This window comes from Mustela nigripes, chromosome 14 (genome assembly GCF_022355385.1).
Source record: "Mustela nigripes isolate SB6536 chromosome 14, MUSNIG.SB6536, whole genome shotgun sequence".
Taxonomy (NCBI): Eukaryota; Metazoa; Chordata; class Mammalia; order Carnivora; family Mustelidae; genus Mustela; species Mustela nigripes.
Genome location: NC_081570.1, coordinates 103222572 through 103243553, shown reverse-complemented (window position 1 = coordinate 103243553; position 20982 = coordinate 103222572). Strand labels below are relative to the sequence as shown.

Below are 20982 nucleotides of genomic sequence, written 5' to 3'. Positions count from 1 at the left end.
AAGACCAAGGAAGTCACTGCAAATATGGAGACAGGCAGCAAGGCCTCTATCTAGAAATAGACCATTAGCTTGTTCTGTGACCTTAGGCTAGTGACTTTACTATTCTGGACTTCAATTTCCTTATCTTGAAAATAAATTAGGGAAAGCTAAGTGAATGGTATAGAATAGAAACTATTATTTTTGCAACTTTTCTGTGAATCTACAATTATTCTAAAATAAAATCTTTCTTAAAAAGTAAAGGGGTTGGGGTGCCTGGGTGGCTCAGTGGGTTAAAGCCTCTGCCTTTGGCTCAGGTCATGATCCCAGTATCCTGGGATCAAGCCCCGCATCGAGCCCCGCTTCCTCCTCTCTCTCGGCCTGCCTCTCTGCCTACTTGGGATCTCTGTCTGTCAAATAAATAAATAAAATTTAAAATAAATAAATAAATAAATAAAGGCGTTACCATATGATCCAATAATTCCATCAACGGTATTTACCCAAAGGAAATGAAAACACTAATTCAAAAAGATATATGCATTCCTATGTTTACTTATTGTAGCATTATTTACAATAGCTAAGATATGGAAGCAGCCCAAATATCCATCTATAGACGAATAGATAAAAGGATGCAGTGCACGGGGTGCCTGGGTTGCTCAGTGGGTTAAAAACTCTGCCTTCGGCTCAGGTCCTGGGATTGAGCTCCGCATTGGGGTGTCTGCTCAGCAGGGAGCCTGCTTCCTCCTCTCTCTCTCTCCCTGCCTCTCTGCCTACTTGTGATCTCTCTCTCTCTCTGTGTCAAATAAATAAATAAATAATCTAAAAAAAAAAAAAGATGCAGTACACACACAGACACAAACACTCAAATATTACTCAACCATAAAAAGGAATGAAATCTTGCCATTTGCAACAATATGGATGGATCTAAACAAAATAATTCTATGTGAGATAAGTCAGTCAGAGAAAGACAAATACCAAATGACTTCACTCATATGTGGAATTTAAGAAATAAAACAAAGAAAGAAAAAAGAGATAAAAACAAGCTCTTAAATACAGAGGGAAAATGTAGTTGCCAGAGGAGAGATAGGTGGAGGGCTAGGTGAAAGAGATAAAGGGGATTAAGAGTACATTTATCATGAAAAGCACTGAGAAATGCGTAGATCAATCATCATATTGTACTCCTAAAAGTAATATAACACCGTATGTTAGTTACACTTGAATAAAAATAATTATTCTTGGAATCACACTTGAATTTACAGATAAAAATATCTGGGGAGGGGCGCCTGGGTGGCTCAGTGGGTTAAGCCTCTGCCTTCGGCTCAGGTCATGATCTCAGGGTCCTGGGATCGAATCCCGCATCGGGCTCTCTGCTTGGCAGGGAGCCTGCTTCCTCCTCTCTCTCTCTCTCTGCCTGCCTTTCTGCCTGCTTGGTCTCTCTCTGTCAGATAAATAAATAAAATCTTTAAAAAAAAAAATATCTGGGGAGATGTATCATAGTATCCAAAAACTTTTGATTAATCCTACCACTTTTAGTTTCAAAGTATAGAACAATCTATTTTTGCTATTAAAAATTATTCTTATCAACAAAATGTTTTGTGATTGTTTATGCTGATAATCTTCTAATTTTTCTGTAATTTCTTACATGCAGTGTCTCATCCATAGTAGCAACTGAAAAACTGCTCTAAGAGGTTGCGGTGGAGGGAATTTAAAAAAAATAGAAACAAACAAGAAAAACTGCTCTCTAGCACATTACATACTAATAAGCTTTCTCTATGATATGTAGATTATTTATTTATTAATTTTGTTTTTATTGAATAAATGATTTACTTTTATAAAGTATGAATGGATTTTTTGGTTCTCTAACAAATAAAATATAACTTAAAAAAAAAGTAAAGGGGTTATATAAATTATCTCCAAGATCTCTAGCTCCAACCTGTCATTCTGTGTTTGTTTACATCCATCCAGGTGAAAGTAAGTCTCTTTCCATCTATCCAAATATATTTGTGCCCACTCTTCCTACCGCAGACAAGATATTGATTCGCCCCAGCTCAAATCTATTTTTTTGCTTTTAACATATCCCACAGTCTAGGCAAAACCTGAATTCTCCAAAAGCACATTAAAAACACTCCATCCATATCCACTTTTTCCTGTAAACAAGCGAATTCATCAAGTTGGGAAAAGCTGTTGCTGGCAGTCCATGTTTACCGAATCTCAGTTTTTCCCTAGCAACTGGGCTAATTATAACTCCAGCTACCTGGTAACAGCACTAGATTTCCCTGACACTGGCTGGCAGTTTTAAAGCTGTCTCAGCCTTGTTGGCACCTCCTTTACTGAGAAAGTATCAGAGGAGCCGGGAGATGCAGACCTGTGCTAGGAGAGAGTATGCAGAGGCTGCTCAGAAACACAGAGCTTCAGCGGCCGGGAGGGATGCTAGTGACCATCCCGGTCAAGCTCTCTCATTTTATACATAAGTAACCAGAGGCCCAGAAAAAGTGACAAAAGTGACTTGTCTTAGTCAGGAATCTAGCAGTCTTCTGAGGTCTTTCTCTTAATCTTCCCACCCCATCTATCACCCAGTCCTACAGATATTTTACCTCCGTATTTCGCAGATCAGATCCCTCCCCTCTATTCCTATTCCCCTGGCCCTCATCATCTCTTGTCTGGCCTGTCCTGCAGACTTCCTGCTTATCTTTCTGGAATCTACCCTCCCCACCCACCAGAAGGATCTAGCACTTTCCCTGCTGCTTGAAACCCATCAGTGGCTCCTTATCATCCTCAGGATAAAGTTTACAGTTTTTTTTAAATGGCACAAAGAATTATGGCCATTCTGTGTCTAGCACTTAAATTTAGCAACACAAAACCACTTATAATTCTCCACGCATTCCATGTGGTTTCTTGTCTTTGGCATTTGCTTCTGGCAAAAGCCCTTTCTTTCCACCTCACCATCCACTGACTAACTAATGATTACTCTCCTTTGAAGACAAAACTCAGGCATCATCTCCTCAAAGAATCCTTTGTGGATTTTCCTTCCCTCTAGTCTATTCAGTTGGATTAGAGTTGCCTCATTTGAGTTCACTTATTCTCTGTACACCTCCTTTTTACTTTTTTACTGCTTTTTACCACACTCTATCACTTGTGCTTTACTCATCTTTGAAGCCCCAACTTCCAGCACAGTACTCAGAATACAGTAGGCACCCAATTAATGTTGATGAATGAGCAAATGGATAAATCCAAAGCCCTCCGTGATCTATCTCTGCTTATCTTTCCAGTTCTCAGCTTACAGCTGCCACAAGCCCCTGAGACCATGTTCTAGCCCAATAGAATGACTCAAAGCATGCCAACACAACATGCTTTCTCATGACTTTGTGCCCTTGTATATGCTGTTCCTATTGTCTAAGATGATCTCCCATTCCTTGTTGTGTCCTTTTAAGATTCAGTTCAAACTTCACTCACTTGCAAAGCCTTTTCTGGTGGATTTTGTCATTCTCCTTAGGACTTGAGAGCAATCTTACATGTCTCTCTTTTTTTTTTTTTTTTTAAGATTTTATTTACTTATTTGAGACAGAGAGCACACATATGGGGGTGGAGGGAAAAGGGACAGAGGGAGAGGGAGAAGCAGACTCTCTACTGAGAAGGGAGCCCCACAGAGGGCCAAACCCAGGACCCCCAGATCCTGACCTGAGCCAAAGGCAGTTGCTTAACAGACTGAGCCACCCAGATGCCCCCATGGTAACCTTTATTATGCCATTTTTATTTATTCGATATCTTTCTCCACCAGCATCTGGCACAGTCTCTGGCATGTAGCAGATAGTCAACAGATGCTTCAGTGAATGAATGCATGTGTACAAACCTGAGTAATTGAATGGCCAAGGTGATAATGCAAACAAGGGAAATATTGAGAATGCCTACTCTTTCAATAATATCATGTTATTTCTATCAGTGTGTAAACTTCGATGTACATACCCAATAAAAAGAGGAAATAGCTTTATAATAAGTTTATACAACAATACAAATTTTGTAGACATAGTTAAGGAGATAATCAGAAATGGATTAGAATTAAATTAGACTTCAGAATTAAGTTTTAGATTTATTTTCTAGTGATTGGAAGAAAAGGTCTTAAATATTCAAAGAAAAAAATGTCTTTTTTCCAACAGGCAAGTATTATGACTTCTAATTAAAAGCTCTTAAAAATGAGAAAAGTGGGTGGCTTTTCTCTCTGGGTGGCTCAGTTGGCTGGACATCAGACTCTTGGTTTTGGAGCCCCACATAGGGCTCCATGCTCAGCACAGAGTCTGCTTGGGATTCTTCTCTTCCTCTTCCTTCCCTCTCTCACACATGCATTCTCTCTCTCTCTCTCTCAAATAAGTAAGAAAAGTTTTTAAATGAGAAATGCTGTATCAAGCAAAAACAGAAAACAAGTTGTTTTTGGTTGAAGCTTCCACAACATTTTAAAGTAACTATAACAGTTATGAGAAAGTTGCTTAAGAATTTTTTTCCTGTAGTAAAATATACATAATACAAAATTTACCATTTTAATCATTTTTTAAAGATTTATTTTATTTTATTTTATTTATTTATTTGACAGAGAGAAATCACAAGTAGATGGAGAGGCAGGCAGAGAGAGAGAGAGAGAGGGAAGCAGGCTCCCTGCTGAGCAGAGAGCCCAATGCGGGACTCGATCCCAGGACCCTGAGATCATGACCTGAGCCGAAGGCAGCGGCTTAACCCACTGAGCCACCCAGGCGCCCCCCATTTTAATCATTTTTAAGCATGCAGTTCAGTGACATTAAATACATTCATACTGTTGTGCAACCATCCATCTCCAGAGCACTTTCCCCAACCTACTGTACCCATTAAACAATAACTTCCCAAGATACCTGGGTGGCTCAGTCGGTGAATGGAGCCTGCACTGGCTCCCTGCTCAGCGCGGAGCCTGCTTCTCCCTCTGCCCACCGCTCCCCAACCTGTGCTCTCTCTCTCTGACAAATAAATAGATAAAATATTTGAAAGGAAAGAAGGAAGGAAGGGAGAGAAGCAGAGAGGGAGAGAAATAAGAAAAAAGAAAAAGGAAGGAAGAAAGAAGGAGGGAGGGAGAGAGGAAGAAACAAACAAACAACCTCCCTTCCAAATCCTCCCCCAGCCCCTGGCCACCCCCATTCTACTCTATGTCTCTATGAATTAGGCTATTCTAGGTACCTCATATACGTGGAACCATATAACAGTTGTTCTTTGTGGCTAGTTTATTTTACTTAGCATAATGTCCTCAAATTTCATCCATGTTATAATATGTGTCAGAATTTCCTTCCTTTTTCAGGCTGAACAATATTCCATTGCAGGCGTGTATCACATTTTGTCTGTCCACCTGTCAATGGATATTCAGGCTGCTTCCACCCTTTGCCTATTATGAATAACTTTGTTATGAACATGGGTGTACAAATACCTGTTTGAGTTCTCTTCTTTCAGGTATATTCCTAGAAGAGGACATGTTGGATCATACAACAATTCTATGTTTAACTTTTTTAGGAATCATCATGCCATTTTCCACAGCAGCTTCATAGGTATATACTGGGTTTACAGTTTTTCCACAGCCTGAACAACATATGTTATTTTCCAGTTTTTTATTTCTTTGCTTTGTTTTTATGGCAATCATATAATAGCTGTGAAGATTAAACGTTTTTTTTTTTTATTTTATTTTTATTTTTTTAAGATTTTTATTTATTTATTTGATAAACAGAGAGAGATCACAAGTAGGCAGAGAGGCAGGCAGAGAGAGAGAGGAGGAAGCAGGCTCCCTGCCGAGCAGAGAGCCCGATGCGGGGCTCGATTCCAGGACCCTGAGATCATGACCCGAGCTGAAGGCAGAGGTTTAAACCACTGAGCCACCCAGGCGCCCCGATTAAACGTTTTTTAAACCAAGAACACAAATACCATTTACAACGATTTAAGGACAGGGTCTCCCTACTTTCTTCCTACTTCTATTCCAAAAAGAAGAGGAAATAGGCAAGCATGCCTTTGCAGATCTCAGGAAGCTGAGAATGAGGAATCACATACACAGTGTGCACAGACATGGGCTATGTTCACCCCAGGCTTCCAGAGAACTATTTTAAAAATAGTTTGGCCAAAGTCGTCCTGATTTCCCTTCTCTCTACTTGTATTTCTCCCTTCCCTACTATGCACATTTCTTAGACTTCCCGAAAGTGAAACACAGAAGGAGAGAAAAACCTTAGCATCTAACTAAACAAGGGTTTAAAGGTTTACTAAACTGTACAAAGAAAACAAGAGTCAACTCTGTTAAATATAAGAAGAAAACCATTCACTGCAACAGCGACTGGACCATCCCATATGCAATAATCCAAAAGGTGTATCTGGGCTCCAGGATGTGTCCCCAGATATGCAGGATAAAACAGTCCTTCACATTGATTTAACACCTAACACTTTAAAACAGGTTTGCCTGTGGGGAGGATGGCAGGGCCGGAATTCGGGCCTCTATTTTAGGAAACAAAGGCTCAAAGGAGTTGTGGATATGGCCAAGGTCACGTAGCAAGGAATATTCAGAATTCAGGTCTTATAATTGAGTCCAAAAGTTGTCTCCCTACATTTTGCTATCCCTCAAAGATAAAGGTCTTTCTCTAATTGCTTTCCATTGATCCCAAAGTTCCTAAACTGTATAGCCCGACAGATTTCCTTGGGACTTCACTGAACTTTTGGGTGCTTAGCACAGTAACGCTGCACGTAGGCTGTTCTCATTATATTGTCCAAAGCCTAAGAAACTCAGGCTAGAACTAAAGAAAATCAGTTGGTGAACCAAAGAGCAATTTAACAAAGAGAACGGATCTTAAGATTTCTTGTTGCAAGAAAAAAATATTTTAGTAACCATGTGTGGTGATAGATGTTAACTAAACTTATTGTGGTGATTGTGTTTGCAACATACGCACATAGCAGATCATTATGTTGTACGCCTAAAATGAATTTAATGTTATATGTCAACTACATCTCAATTTTAAAAAAGGATAGTTCTTTTTTTTTTAAGATTTTATTTATTTATTTGACAGACAGAGATCACAAATAGGCAGAGAAACAGGCAGATAGAGAGGAGGAAAAAGCAGGCTCCCTAATGAGCAGACAGCCCGATGCGGGGCTTGATATCAGGACCCTGGGATCATGACCTGAGTCGAAGGCAAAGGCTTTAACCCACTGAGCCACCCAGGCGTCCCAAAAAAGGATAGTTCTTAAAAAGTGAAAAAATTAGGGGGGCCTGGGTGGCACCATCGGTTAAGCGTCCAGCTCTTGGTTTGGGCTTAGGTTGTGATCTTGGGGTTGTGAGATTGAGCCCCACATCCGACTCCACGTTCAGAGTGTTGTTGCTTGAGACTCTTCCTCTCCCTCTGCCCCCAACCCTGCCTGTACTCTCTCTCTCTATAATAAGCAGATAAATATTTTTTTAAAAATTTAAAAAGACAATAAAAACTTTTTAAAAGATAAAATGAATTAAGAACCAGACCAAGCTATATTACAAAGTATTAAATCAAAATGATAAAAATTTTTGAATTAAAGCCAATCACAGTCAATAATTTTTGTGAAAATAAAGAACTTTGTACTATAACTAAATAAAATATTTTCTTTAAAAAACCCAGAAATTTAACAAACCCAGCCTTTCTTCTTTATTCTCTTTGAAGGAACATTCGTATTTGAGGGTGACAGATTTGCTGCAATACGGGCACTTGGATTGTATTATGTTATTTATTTATGAGCAAACTAAAATAGAGAATTAAGACAAAAAGGACAAATGGTCCCAAATCCACTACTGAGGAAAAAAACTAACTAAATAAAAAATAATTGGATTTATATGGGCAATTCTGTCATCCCTCAATTTACCACGATAATGGCAAACATTTCTTTTTTTTTTTTTTTTAAAGATTTTATTTATTTATTTGACAGAGAGAATTCACAAGTAGATGGAGAGGCAGGCAGAGAGAGAGAGAAGGAAGCAGGCTCCCTGCTGAGCAGAGAGCCCGATGCGGGACTCGATCCCAGGACCCCGAGATCATGACCTGAGCCGAAGGCAGCAGCTTAACCCACTGAGCCACCCAGGCGCCCAATGCCAAACATTTCTTAATGGCTTACTATATAACAGGAATTCTGTTGATTTCAACTAATCAGCTCATTTAATCCTCCCTCAGATCCTAAAAGATTGGTGCTATCACAACAACACTTCAGCTCAGAGAAATTACAGTATTTTCCCAAATTAACACAGGTAGTGAGTAGTAGAACCAAGATTCTTTCTCGGGTCTGTTGGGTCCATCTCTTAACCACTACTTCCAGTGATCACAGAATAGAAGAAATGATGAAAATTTCAGATGCAAGTAAAGTCAATAGGCTTATGTTTATCATGATTTTTAAATCATGTTTATCATGATTTTTAGAACCTGCTACAGGGACGCCTGGGTGGCTCAGTTGGTTGAGCAGCTGCCTTCAGTTCAGGTCATGATCCCAACGTCCTGGGATAGAGTCCCACATCGGGCTCCTTGCTCGGCGGGGAGCCTGCTTCTCCCTCTGCCTCTGCCTGCCATTCTGTCTGCCTGTGCTCGCTCACTCTCCCTCTCTCTCTCTCTCTCTGATAAATAAATAAAATCTTTAAAAAAAAAAAAAAAACAAAACCTGCTACAGACGTATGCTATGTATAAATTCCAAAGTTTGCTCAGGAGAAGTATCATCCAGTCTCAAAGATGAGAAAGCACAGCTCAGAGAAGTCAGGCAGTTTAAGAGGCTGACATATAAGGAAATATAATGCTTTCAGTTCCTATATAAAGGCCAAAACCAATTTAACCTTCTAATATCAATAATGTCTCACTTAAACATTAACTTTATCTGGTCCAGGAAGACACCATTCAATTTTTCCTGATGGTGTTTTTATCTGATCTGGCCAGATTTTAAATTCCGTTCCTGAAAGGGAACCCTAAAATTTTTTTAAAGCAATCTTAGTGGGGAGGGGCACACCTCGGTGGCTCAGTTTGCTAAGGGTCCAGCTCTTGGTTCTGCTCAGGTCATGTTCTCACGGGTCATGAGATCGAGCCCTGCATCAGGCCCTGTGCTCAGCTGGGAGTCTATCTAAAGAGTCTCTCCCTATGCCCCTCCCCTACACTCTCTCTCTCTCTCTCTCTCTCTCAAACAAAACAAATATTTAAAAAAAAATAAAGAAACCTTGGATAGTAATAAATTCACACAAGCTGAACAAGTAAGTAGTCATCATGGGGCAGAAACAGTTGATAGTGGTTTCACATGCTCTTTGTGGACTGGATGTTTACCACATAGCAGTGGATTTCATAAATTCCAGGGTTGGGCATATTTCTAGTGGCAGCACACTCAGCAATCATAAGAAGATGCAGGATTAGATAATCAACAACAACCAGGAAGTCAGCCAAGTGGCCATCCAGAAACTATTTACCAGAGCAGCTGCAGTCCAGAAATGCTCCCAGCCAGTCTCCCTAGGAGTGGGCCATACTCAGCTGTGGACCACTTACGGCATTTTCTCACTTAATTTTGCTCCATGATCAGGAGCTTTAGGTACTGCAGCGGTTTCTCCCCTTAGTGCTTAGACCTTCAAAACTGTGTTCCCACAACAGGGGGCAGTGGTACCTGATTATGCCCCAGTTTATTTGGGCTGAAGGTAAGCAGCCTCTTCTGTGTTTCTTTTTAAATTGCTTACAAAATTTGAAGGTTAAAGGAGAAACACACAACAGAAAAGCCTCCAGTCTCACAGAACCAATTTTTATGTACACTTTAATAATAACACTTTTATTAATCTGTAGCTAGCATGAGTTTTAAGATTATTTCTGAATTCTCTGAACATCTCAAAAGACAGAAACCCTAAACTCCTTTAATTTATTTGCTTTGAAGTTGATTCTTCTAGGTTTTTACACAGTCCTCTAACTTCTATAACTTCTCATACAATTAAACATCCTTATAGCTGCCATTACAATGAAGGATTATGTCTAATTTAGGTTAGTCTCTCCCTCACTCAGCTACCTAACTGAGGACTTGCCACTTGGTGAGAGAAAGATTGAACCCTTTTCCAGTCATTTTCTCCTAAAGTTTCCCATATTTCCCTTACCTGCAGTCATGGCAAAATACTTGATTGTCTCTCACTAAGATAGTAGTATTTTACTCTTTGGTACATATATTTAACAAGAATCTGCTGTTGCAAAAATATGTAAAATGATAAAATAATTACTATTCACAAGAGACATTATGTAAGTTTTACAAACAGTGGTTTTATCGAAAAGAATCATGCACAGGGGTGCTTGGGTGCTTAGTCGGTTAAGCATCTGTCTTCAGCGCAGGTCACAAACCCAGAGTCCTGGGATCAATCCCCACATCTAGATCCCTGCTCAGTGGGCACTCTACTTCTCCCTCTCCCTCAGCTGCTCCCCCTGCTTGTGCTTTCTTTCTCAGTCAAATAAATAAGTAAAATCTTAAAAAAAAAAAAAAATCATGCATCCATCACCCAAGTTATTGTGGGTTCTGACTCGGCTGGGGGTGTGATTTAATATATTTACTTTATTTAAAGAAGTGACCTTCCGGGACACCTGGGTGGCTCAGTGGGCTAAAGCCTCTGCCTTCATCTCAGGTCATGATCCCAGGGTCCTAGGATCAAGCTCCCCATCAGGCTCTCTTCTCAGCAGGGAGCCTGCTTCCCTTCCTCTTTCCGCCTGCCTCTCTGCCTACTTGTGATCTCTGTCAAATAAATAAATAAAATCTTCAAAAAAAAAAAAAAAAGAAGAAGTGAACTTCCAACGCTGAAGAAAAATCAAGCTAAGTTTGCTTACACAACAGGGCTCTAAATTCACATCTGAACTACTTGACTTACCATGTGATGCCCTGCATTGTCACCCTCGGTGTCTCTGCACCCACATTGCTACTAATCCATTGTCTTAACCTTGTGGAACCTCAGTAAGGCATATTCATGGGAATATCTGCAGGTGAGATTAAAAGAGCCTCTTTCTCATTTTACAATCCCATAATAACTACTACCATTGGTAAATGTATAACTACTACCCCCTCATTTACATAATAAGCTATGAAGTTTACAAAGTGCTGTGATAGAAGTCTTCTCATTTAAACCTTATGACTGCTATTTATTCATACTCTCAGCAAATAATCTTCAGTGCTCAGGGACTTGTGTGGCATTCTGCATGCTAATTCTACAGGGGCTGGCACAGACTCAGAAAGGTTAAATAATTTGCCTAGATCCCCTGGTTGTCCAGGGCTCTGGCTGGGATGGTTTTCTGATGCCTCGTCCTTCCATCAAAATGGAACTGCCCTTGCTCCTATCAACCCCTCATCACTGCATAGTATGATAAATTCATTTCAACTATGATGTTAATGATCAATCATGGCTTTATGGGTTTTGCTTCCCAAATAAGAAGAGCATTTTAACTTAAACCTTCAGTGCTTCCCAAAAAAATCACAGCCAAATGGGATGAGTAATATGACAGATGGATTGAACAAAGACTTGGTAAGAAGGGAAAGGAGGGGACACAGTAGTCTGCGATTCCTCAAATCATAGGATGCCAGTAGGTGCCTGATGACTCTGGCTTAAGAACAGGAACAGACAGGGCTTAGTGGCAACACTAGGCTAATAAAAGGGTTAGCACCTTGGCATGTGACAATGTCCTGTGACTGCTCCCCCAGACTGCCCCTCTAGAATCTTTTTTTTTTTTTTTTAAAGAATCTTCTTAATCATACTTCTCTAGGGATGTAGCGGTGCCCTCCCACACCCCACCCAAAACGTGGCCCAAGGACAGTCTTGTTAGTCATATAGAGCACAGGGTGAGACCAAATGATTAAAGCAGTCAGTTGATTGAAGCTTAAAAAATTCCCTTCCCTTAAATAATCCAAGACACTGCCCATTCCTTCTGCCTTGCTTTGGAGACAGCTAATGAAAAATGCTCCTCCTTCTGTACAATGAGCAAATTCATTCACTATTTCTACCCTAAGACAAAGACTGCCATTCCTCCTCCCCACCTCCTCTCCTTCCCACTGCATTACCAACCCTCCCTTGAGAACAGCTTCCTTGACATCACCCCTCGCCACTCTATTCAGGCATGCTTACTCTATAGCCACGTAAGAGATGACAGATGAGTCTGGACGAATTTCAGGAAGATGCAGGTTAAATAATGAAAATCCAGGAAAGACAGAAAACAGGGCTTAATCCCCCAGATTTAGCTGCCCACATTAATTTACCAAATAACTGTTTGGATTTCAAAGACACCAGTTATTCCTCTGATCCAGCCTATTATCTAGCAACCTGCAAAAGCTTCCCAAACCTTCTTCTCGACAGGACAGGGCACACACAGACAAAGTATAGTCTGCTGGTATAAACAAATGAGAGATTTAGAAACTCTGAAAAAATCAGAAGCCACCAGCTCCGGGTCACTCGGGCCCCTTTAGAGATTGTCCAGACACTAAGAAGGCTAAGGAAGCCAACATTATGGTAACCAGGAAACTTAACCCAAAAGCCTCTTACCAAGGCGCTGTCTCTTCTCACCCTCCCCTCAACCAATCCCCCTCCCTCTTCCTTCCCTACTCCAGTCACTCCTGCATCAACCCAGACCACCCTCCCTCTCAGAGAAGCACCCCTCCCTCCCACCCCTCAGGCCAGCAGCACCCTTTCCTTCATTCTTAGGTGAACTAGTCCTAAACCTGAAAACACCTAAGACACCACAGATTCGCCTTTCAATCTTATCTGCATCATCTTCAAAAACAAACTCGAAGTTCTCAGGGGCAGAACCCTGCGCAGCCCTGCCCTTTGTTCTGTCCGCTCATTCCCTGAGGTCACTGAGCCAGAGGAGAAGGGGCCCTTCTCTAGCTGAACATTTACCCTGGAAATGGCCTGCTTCAGTCACTTCTGTGGCTTTTAAAAAATGCAGATTTCCAGAGGGCGCCTTGGCGGGCTCAGTCATAAGACATGTGCCTCCTGGGGTCCTGAGTTCCCGCCCATGCTGGCTGCAGAGATGACCGAAAAAAAATTAAATAAACTTTTAAAAAATGCAAATTTTCAAGCTCACCTTCCCTTGCATTACTCAGTCAGAATCCCTAGGGGGGTAAGGCAGGGAATCTACATTTCAAACCAGTTCCCCAAGGTGACTGTTCTGAACAGTTCCACCGCAGAGCAGACTCTGATTTAACCCAGCTCCCTCTCCTTACACACCAGGAGAGCACAAAACAGGCACTATTGAGGCAAAGTGGGCTGGTCCAAGGTCATCCGCATTCCGGGGGCCAGACCCGGTGTGGAACCTGCCTCCCTCCCTAGTTAGCACTGTGGGAGGTAGGAAAAGCTGAGGATCTGAGAATGGGCCACCAGCCCCCGGCCCGCCGGAGCACGCGGCTCCTGCACTCACCCGCTTGTAGATGTCATCCCGGCTGGCCTCATACTTCTGTTGCATGCGCTCCTCCAGGAAGTAGATGCGCAGCTTGAGGCTGAAGTTCTCCTTTTTCAGGTCATTGAGATGCTGGGACAGAGTGCGATATCCATTAGACATGGTGGGCAACCCATGGGGAGCAGCATGCCCAGCCGCCCCCTCACCCTAGGAACATAGTGCGGCTGCACCGCGGCATGAAGCAAGCCGCTGGGACGCTGCTGGGGCTATGGCGACATGACCCCGGGGGCTGGCGCTCTCTCGGGGACCTGGGACTGGGCTCACTGCTCTGGATGCTGGAGTGCAGCGCACTTTCCTTTTTTACCTCTGGGAGATATTTGCGGAATCCCTGACAGAGGAACATGCTGCGTGAACTCAGACACAAGTGGTGTAACCCGACTCCAAGCCGGGACCGGGCTGTCACCCTCCCCAAGCCTCCCGGGCCCAACAGTAGGCAGTTAACAGTTTCTTGGAAAAGAGAGAACTGACTCCCCCCACCCCCCAGCCAGACACTTCCAGGAAATGGAGAACAGGAATACTTCAAGGTGCTGGGGGGCTTGCACAAAAGGGAGGAAAATGAAGGGCTGTGCGTGTGAGTGGGCACTTAAGTCTCCGGTGGCGATCTGCACAGTGAAAACCCTAAGGGGGCACCTGGCTGGCTCAGTGGGTAGAGCTTGAGCCTCTTGGTCTCAGGATCCCGAGTTTCAGCCCCACACTAGGGATAGAGTTTACTTAAAAATAAATAAATAAATACTAAGCAAACGAACAAACAAAAAATAAACCAAAGGAGTGTGGCCAAGAACAAGAAATCGATTGCTATAGGAAAGAGCACATGTCAAATATCCCCTTTCCATCAGGTGCAGATTTTAAAAAACCTATAACAGGAGGCCTCTCCAATGTTTCTCTGATGATCCAGAACTCATCTCTAGCCAATTCCTTCCTAGTTTTCCTCCCTGGACTTCTCAAGTCCTAAAGCACTTACATAAATGCCTTCCCTACCATGGGCCTCCCAGCCACACACACACCAAAGCCACCCCCAAAGTAAGAGTAAATCCAGTTCCCAGGGGGTGGACAAGCTCACAAAGAGGCTGGGCCAAAGACTCCTTCCTCCAAGGGATGAGGGAAAGAGAGGGCTGAGGGGGGTGGGGAGGCGTCAGTCTGGAGCCCAGAGATTTCAGCCAGTCACTGGTTCTTAACTCTGGCACCTGCCAGGCACTCATCACCAGATCCTGCTCACAGAGCAATTTAAGATCCTTGAATAGCAGCTGCAACATGAGCAGGAAGTATTATTTATACCATATCACCCGGAACATTGAAGGTGACTGGGAGACCATCGCACAGCACATATATGAAACACCAGTTCTTAGTTCCAGTAAAACGGGGTTGAAAAAAATGTTAATCTTGGCAGGTAAAGTAAAGAAAACTAAAACCTTTATACTTAGATCAAGTACTCACTTCTTCCCTAACCTACCAGCTCTTCATTGTTTTAATTCTATCTTACTTCTTCATAATAATTCTACTCAACATCTCCTGAGTATCCACCAGGTAATATGTTGGGCATGACAGATACAAAGATGAAGGCATTCCCAACTCTCAAAGAGCTGGGTGGCCGTACAGATGTAGATATGTAGTTTCCACTGCAATCCTCCAGGTTTGTGTTAGTCAAACATTTTACATTTTATACTGTAATCCAGTACAAACACACACACATACGCACACAGATATAACTAAAGTAAAAGTTTCACAAAGTAGTGTTATCACTACGTGTGATTTTCTATTCTATACTGGTGTTTTTCTTTTGTTGTTGTTGTTTTTTCCCAAAAATTTTATTGGGGGAAAACTACAAAACATTTACAGTACAATGTTTACAGTCACAATTTGTAGTAAACTGATTCCCCAAAATATATTACAACTCAAGTTGACTTATCTTGTTACATTCAAAAACCTACTCTGTCAAAGTAGTCTCACAGTGCCTTTGGAAAGGGCCAGAACTTGCCTTAAATCTTCCTCAACCAAATAAGTATTTTCTATCAGTGCTTGAGAGCATTTGAATGTAGGATGGGTTCAACTGCACAAAAGGAGAAAATATTTACCACTTTCTTACATAGATCTAAAGTGAAAAGCCACCTCTTAGTGCTATGAATGGTATGTAGTACATGAATATGCCTTGTTTTTTCATTACAGAAAATTCCAAAAGTTGTACTTTTTTTTTTTTTTTGCATGTGTAGAAAGGCAGGGATGCTTTCCTAGACAGCAGATGAATGAGCAGTAGCTTTAGTTTGTACGTAGGTACAGTTGGAGCACTATGTATGTATATACTGGTGTTTTTCTATTATTCTTCCTGGGAGTGACCCGCTGAATTGATTTCATGATCCAAGAAGACGTTTCACACCTAAGTTTGAAAAACACTGCATGTGTGAGAACCCAGAAGAAAGAGTGATTCATTCTTACTGGAATGATGAGAAAAAAGCTTCACTAAGACTTGCATGGCCTGGGGTGCCTGGGTGGCTCAGTGGGTTAAAGCCGCTGCCTTCGGCTCAGGTCATGATCCCAGGGTTCTGGGATCGAGCCCCGCATTGGGCTCTCTGCTCAGCAGGGAGCCTTTAAATTATTAAAAAAAAAAAAAAAAAAAAAAAAGACTTGCATGGCCCTTTGAAAGATGGAAAAAGTTGAACTGAATAAAGTGGCCTCAGGCGCGCCTAATTGGAACTGAGCATTCGCTCAAATAGATTTGGATTATACGTGGGCAACACGTTTCTTACTGTCAACTGTAATCAAAGACAAAATATTCCTCCTTTCTAAAAAGAAAAGTACACATTTAAAACTCATTTATCTGTTTTCATTAAATCTGTGCTCTTGAAATTAAAGAGTATCATTTAGGCTGAGAGAGTGAGGAAGAGGAAAGTCTAAATAAAAACTCAAAAGATCCTTTTCTGGTCTGAGCTCTGTTACTAAATAACTGTATGACCTTGGAAATGCACCTCTCCAGAGGCCTAAGTGTCCTCATTTTTTAAATGAAGTGGTTGGAAAGTAGGTGATTTTTAAGGCCCTTTTTTGGCCTAAGCTCCTAGAGGAAATAACCTACTTACTATCTCCTTATTATCTACTACTACCGTTTTGCACAAGGGGAACTGGGCTGCCAGATTCTACATTAGGGTTTAATCATCCTTTCGATGTCTACTTAGATTCTTTTCACATAAAAGTCACATAAGATAGTTTAATAAAAGTTCATGGAAAGTAAAATTGCATATGAATGCAGGGATCCTTACCTAACCTAGATATTTCTTTCTACACATAAATGCCTGTTTCATCTTACTCCCAGTGATACCTTGCTTTTTCATCTCTCTGGCCCTTTATCTGGTTTCTTTTTGTTTGTTTGTTTGCCAGCTCCTTAAAGTGAGTGCTTAAACAATGGTTGTTAGTTCACCCCCTTCTCATGTTTTTCTCTCCATACTTTCTCCCTTGAGATTTTATCCACTTTTAGAGCTGTCACTGTAGCCTCCCAAACAACCCCCAAACCTTCACCTGAGCCTTCTCCCCCAAGATCTAGCCCTCCATATCCAGGTTCTTGCTAGATAGCTCAACTTGTATATGTCATTCTCACAGCAAACCTCACAGCAAAGACTGCGACAGCCTGTCATGTCTGCCAGACTTCATTCCAGTCATCCGTTCTCATATTATAGGCACAGTAATGTTTTCAAAACTCAAATCTTATCCTGACATCTCCCTTACTTAAAACTCTTTACAGGTACCTCATCACTCTTAGAATAAAGGAAAATGCCATCATATCCCCTCAAGAAACACCGCCTCTTTTTTTTCAAGTCCTGAATTCCAATCCCACCCAAACAAAGCCTTCTCTGCTATCCCAGCCCAGAAAGGAAAGACGTCTCTCTCTTTTGAACTCCTCAGGCAAATACCAACATTGGGCAAGTGTTCTTAGGGGGCCTCATGACAATGTTTATATGTTGTCTGGGGGGGATTACTTATGCCTCTTAGAGCTATTGAACTTTTCCTGTGTTTATGTCTCTCCAGCTAGTCTCTGAGCTGCCCAAGGAAAGGGTCAACGACGCACACATCTTTCTCTCCTCCTCCAGCTCCCACAACAGCCAAGAAGCCCTCCCCAGTAACACACAGCCGGGTTTACAACCACCTCCACCACACTGGAGAGTTTTTCTGTGGGCTGACAAGGCATATTTGGAGTCTTAGCACTCTCACTGCTTAGTATTTAGGAAGCACTCCCTAAATATTTGTTGAATTAATGAATAGATAAGTATTCCATATATACTTTACTTTTTGCTGATCTGACCGGATGGGGCTAGCTTGCTTATATTATTCTCACAATTTTCCAATGATACAGAAAAGTTTGTTTTAATAGCTCCAAAGAGACTACATTTGCTGGAATGGTTCCTGTAGAAAATTTCTAAGTTTACATACCTATCTAGACCTTCCTCTTGGACTCCAGTCTACACCTAATCTCCCAGTAGAAATGTCGACTTGAATAGAGACCTGTCATCCTTGTGGCATCTGAAACTGGAGTCTTGATCTTTCCCAGCACACGTGTTCCTACCCCAGTGGATCCCATTTCAATTGGTAACAACCCAGTATGTGCAGTTGTTTGGGCCAAAACCTTTTGAGTTATTCTTGTCTCTTCTTTCTCGTATACATCATTGCATCTGTCCGTAAATCTTATTATTTCTACTTTCAACAGAGAGAGAATCCATCTACTACCATTGCATGGTCATTTCCGCAACTCTGGCCCAAGAGGCTACGATTGCATGCTCCCCTAAATTACTTGAATAGTCCCGGTACCTGGTCTCCCTGCTCCCACCATAGCTCCCCTATAAAGTATTCTTAGCACGGCAGCCACAGGGACCCTTTAAAATACATCACATTACTTCTCTGCTGGAAACCCCCACTATTTAATTTAATTTTTTAATTTTTCCATCAAATTAAAAGTGAAATGCTAAGTCATTTCACCAGCCCGTTAAGGCCCAAGGCCCTAATCTGGAGCCAGGCTCCTTGCCCCGTCTTTTCCCTTTTTCTTACTACTCTCCTCCTACACACTTTTCTCCAGCCATAGGCTTCCCTTTGCTCCTTCTCAAAAACAGCCAGCACCTTCTTTCCTCGGGGTCTTGAGGCTTGGTGATCCTCCTGTATGGTATGCTCTCTCTCTAGCAGATTCTGTTCCTCACCTTCTTTAGGCCTTTGATCAGATATCGTGCCCTCAAGGAAGTGACCACCCTATTTAAAAGTGTAACTCTCCCTAGACCTCACCTCAGAAATCCCTTCATTGTTTTTTTTTTTAATCCGTACACTTTCAGTGCTTAAAATATTATATTTCCTTGTTTATTTTGTTACTTATCTGTCTCTGCCCACTAGCATGTGAACCCCATAAGTAAGGCAGGATTTTTTCCCATTTTGTTCACTGCTCTATGTCACTAGTACCAGGAACGGAGCCTGGGATACAGTAGGTGCTTAATAAATATCTGTTGAACAAAAGAATTGAGGAATTAGGGCACCTGGGTGCTTCAGTCGGTTAAACAACCAATTCTTGATTCTGGCTCAAGTCATGATCTCGGGATAGTGGGATGGAGCTCTGCGCTCAGTGTGGAGTCTGCTTGCCCCTATCCCTCCCTCTGCTTGTGTGCTCTCCCCCTCTGAAATAAATAAATAAAATCTTTTTAAAAAGAATTGATGAATAATTAACCTGCTGACTTTGACCTCTCTGGACTCAATGTGAGTGAATGAGAAGGAGAGAGCACTGCTCCCCCCAAAATTGGGCTCAATCTCACCACCCTGAAGTCATGACCTAAATGGAAACCAAGAGACGACGTATGCTTAGCCAACTGAGCCACCCAGGCGTCACTCTGGATTTAATTCTAACAGAACTCAATCTGTATACAACATAACATAGGTGTTTCAGGATGAAGAGCTTATCTAAAGTCATTCCTCTTTATGTCATTTTTAAAAAAAGGATTTTATTCATTTATTTGCAAGAGAGTGAAGGTGGGGGCATGCTAGAATGCACAAGAGGGTAGGGAGGGGCAGAGAGAGAGGGAGAAGCAGACTCTCTGCTGAGTGGAGAGCTCTGTGAAGGGCTTGATTCCCAGGACCCTGACATCATGATCTGAGCTGGAGGCAAACACTTAACTGACGGAGCTACACAGGTGCCCCTAGAATGTTATTTTTATAATTAAAATAAACTTTTCAAACAAACTAACTTCGACATACAGGAGAGAATGTGAACTTTGAATAAGAGTTCGGAGCAAATGGAGAATGACACATTACTACCAAAGGACAATATGAACTATACGAATAGTAAAAACTATAGAAAACAGGAAAGATAGGCTGTCAGAGAAGGTTCCACAGAGAACAGGCATTATAGCTCTCCTGAAAGGATGAATCAGGTTTGGCTAGGCTCCAGGGAGAACATAAGGCAATCCAAGAAGGTAGGACAGAAGCAGAAGGGCAGAGGCCAAATGGACTAAAACAAAGAGCCCATGATGTCACAGAACTGGGGGAAAGCACACAACCATTTTCGGAAATACACAACCGTTTTCAGAAGTACACAATGATTTTCAGAAGATCTTTTTTATTTTTTATTTTTTGAAGATTTTATTTATTTATTTGACAGAGAGAGACAGCACAAGCAAGGGGAGTGGTAGGCAGAGGGAGAAGGAGAAGCAAGGTCCCCACCAAGAGGAGAGCCGGATGTGGAGCCCCGTGTGGGGCCTGGTGGGAGGCTTGGTCCCAAGACCCTGGGAACATGACCTGAGCTAAAGGCAGTCACGTAACAGAATGACACACCCAAGTGTCCCCATTTTAGGAAGATCTTAAAAGCCAGGGTGAGGAGCCTGAATTTTTCCTACAGGCAGATCCTGGCTCTCAATTTGCACGAGTGAAGAAAAAGGCAATGGGGGAGGGCCAGGGGCTGCTTACTAGAAAGACTGGTTGGTTGGTTTGTTGTTTCTGTTTTTACTTGTTTGCATCTTGTAGCTTTAACAAACAAAAGTGTGCATCCCTGGGCTTCACGCTAGACCCACCTACTACTACTCTATCTGGCCTCTTGCGGGCAGTCCCCGGGTCTGTATGTTTTTATAAACTCTGCATCTCTGGGGAAATAAAGAGACACTGCAGGTTCCCAAGCAAGGACAGCAGGATTGTCTTTGTTCCTCCTTTCTTACACAGAACATGGAAAATCTTTTCTCTTCTCTCAAAATACTTTTTTCAAACATTAATGGCTCTTCCCTGTTCTTTCTTTAATTTCTTCTTTCCACCGCTTCTTAATGTATTAGTTCACTGTGGAAATAAGACTTTAATAAGGACTCAATCAATGCCAACAATAGTAGGAGGATTACAAGCCAGCTGTTGTATGTCATGCCCCATTAACATAACCAACTGGCAAGCCGGACTTTAAAAAAACTCAGCTTCACATTTCCTTAATCATATTCAGACCCCCCAGATTGTTCTCAGAATGGAAATGGCTAAAGACATATTAATGGCTCTCCAATCTCTCTCCTAAAAATAAAGGTCCACTCCACTCAAAATGATTAATCATTTTTATTGACATTCTTTTCAAATATAATAC

General features: G+C 41.8%; 1 protein-coding gene across 17 annotated transcripts in view; it reads right to left on the bottom strand.

The window, feature by feature from the left end:
• The window catches only part of LOC132001388 (myomegalin-like), a 217780-nt gene that overhangs the window by 129743 nt on the left and 67055 nt on the right, over positions 1 to 20982 (bottom strand). For 13 of the 17 annotated variants that reach the window (XM_059375927.1, XM_059375904.1, XM_059375903.1 and 10 more), the window contains one exon: positions 13377 to 13487. The exons of the other annotated variants lie outside the window; for them this stretch is intronic. In XM_059375927.1, the coding sequence (XP_059231910.1) occupies positions 13377 to 13487 (111 nt within the window). The remainder of the gene's footprint in view (positions 1 to 13376; positions 13488 to 20982) is intronic. 17 annotated transcript variants of the gene reach the window in all.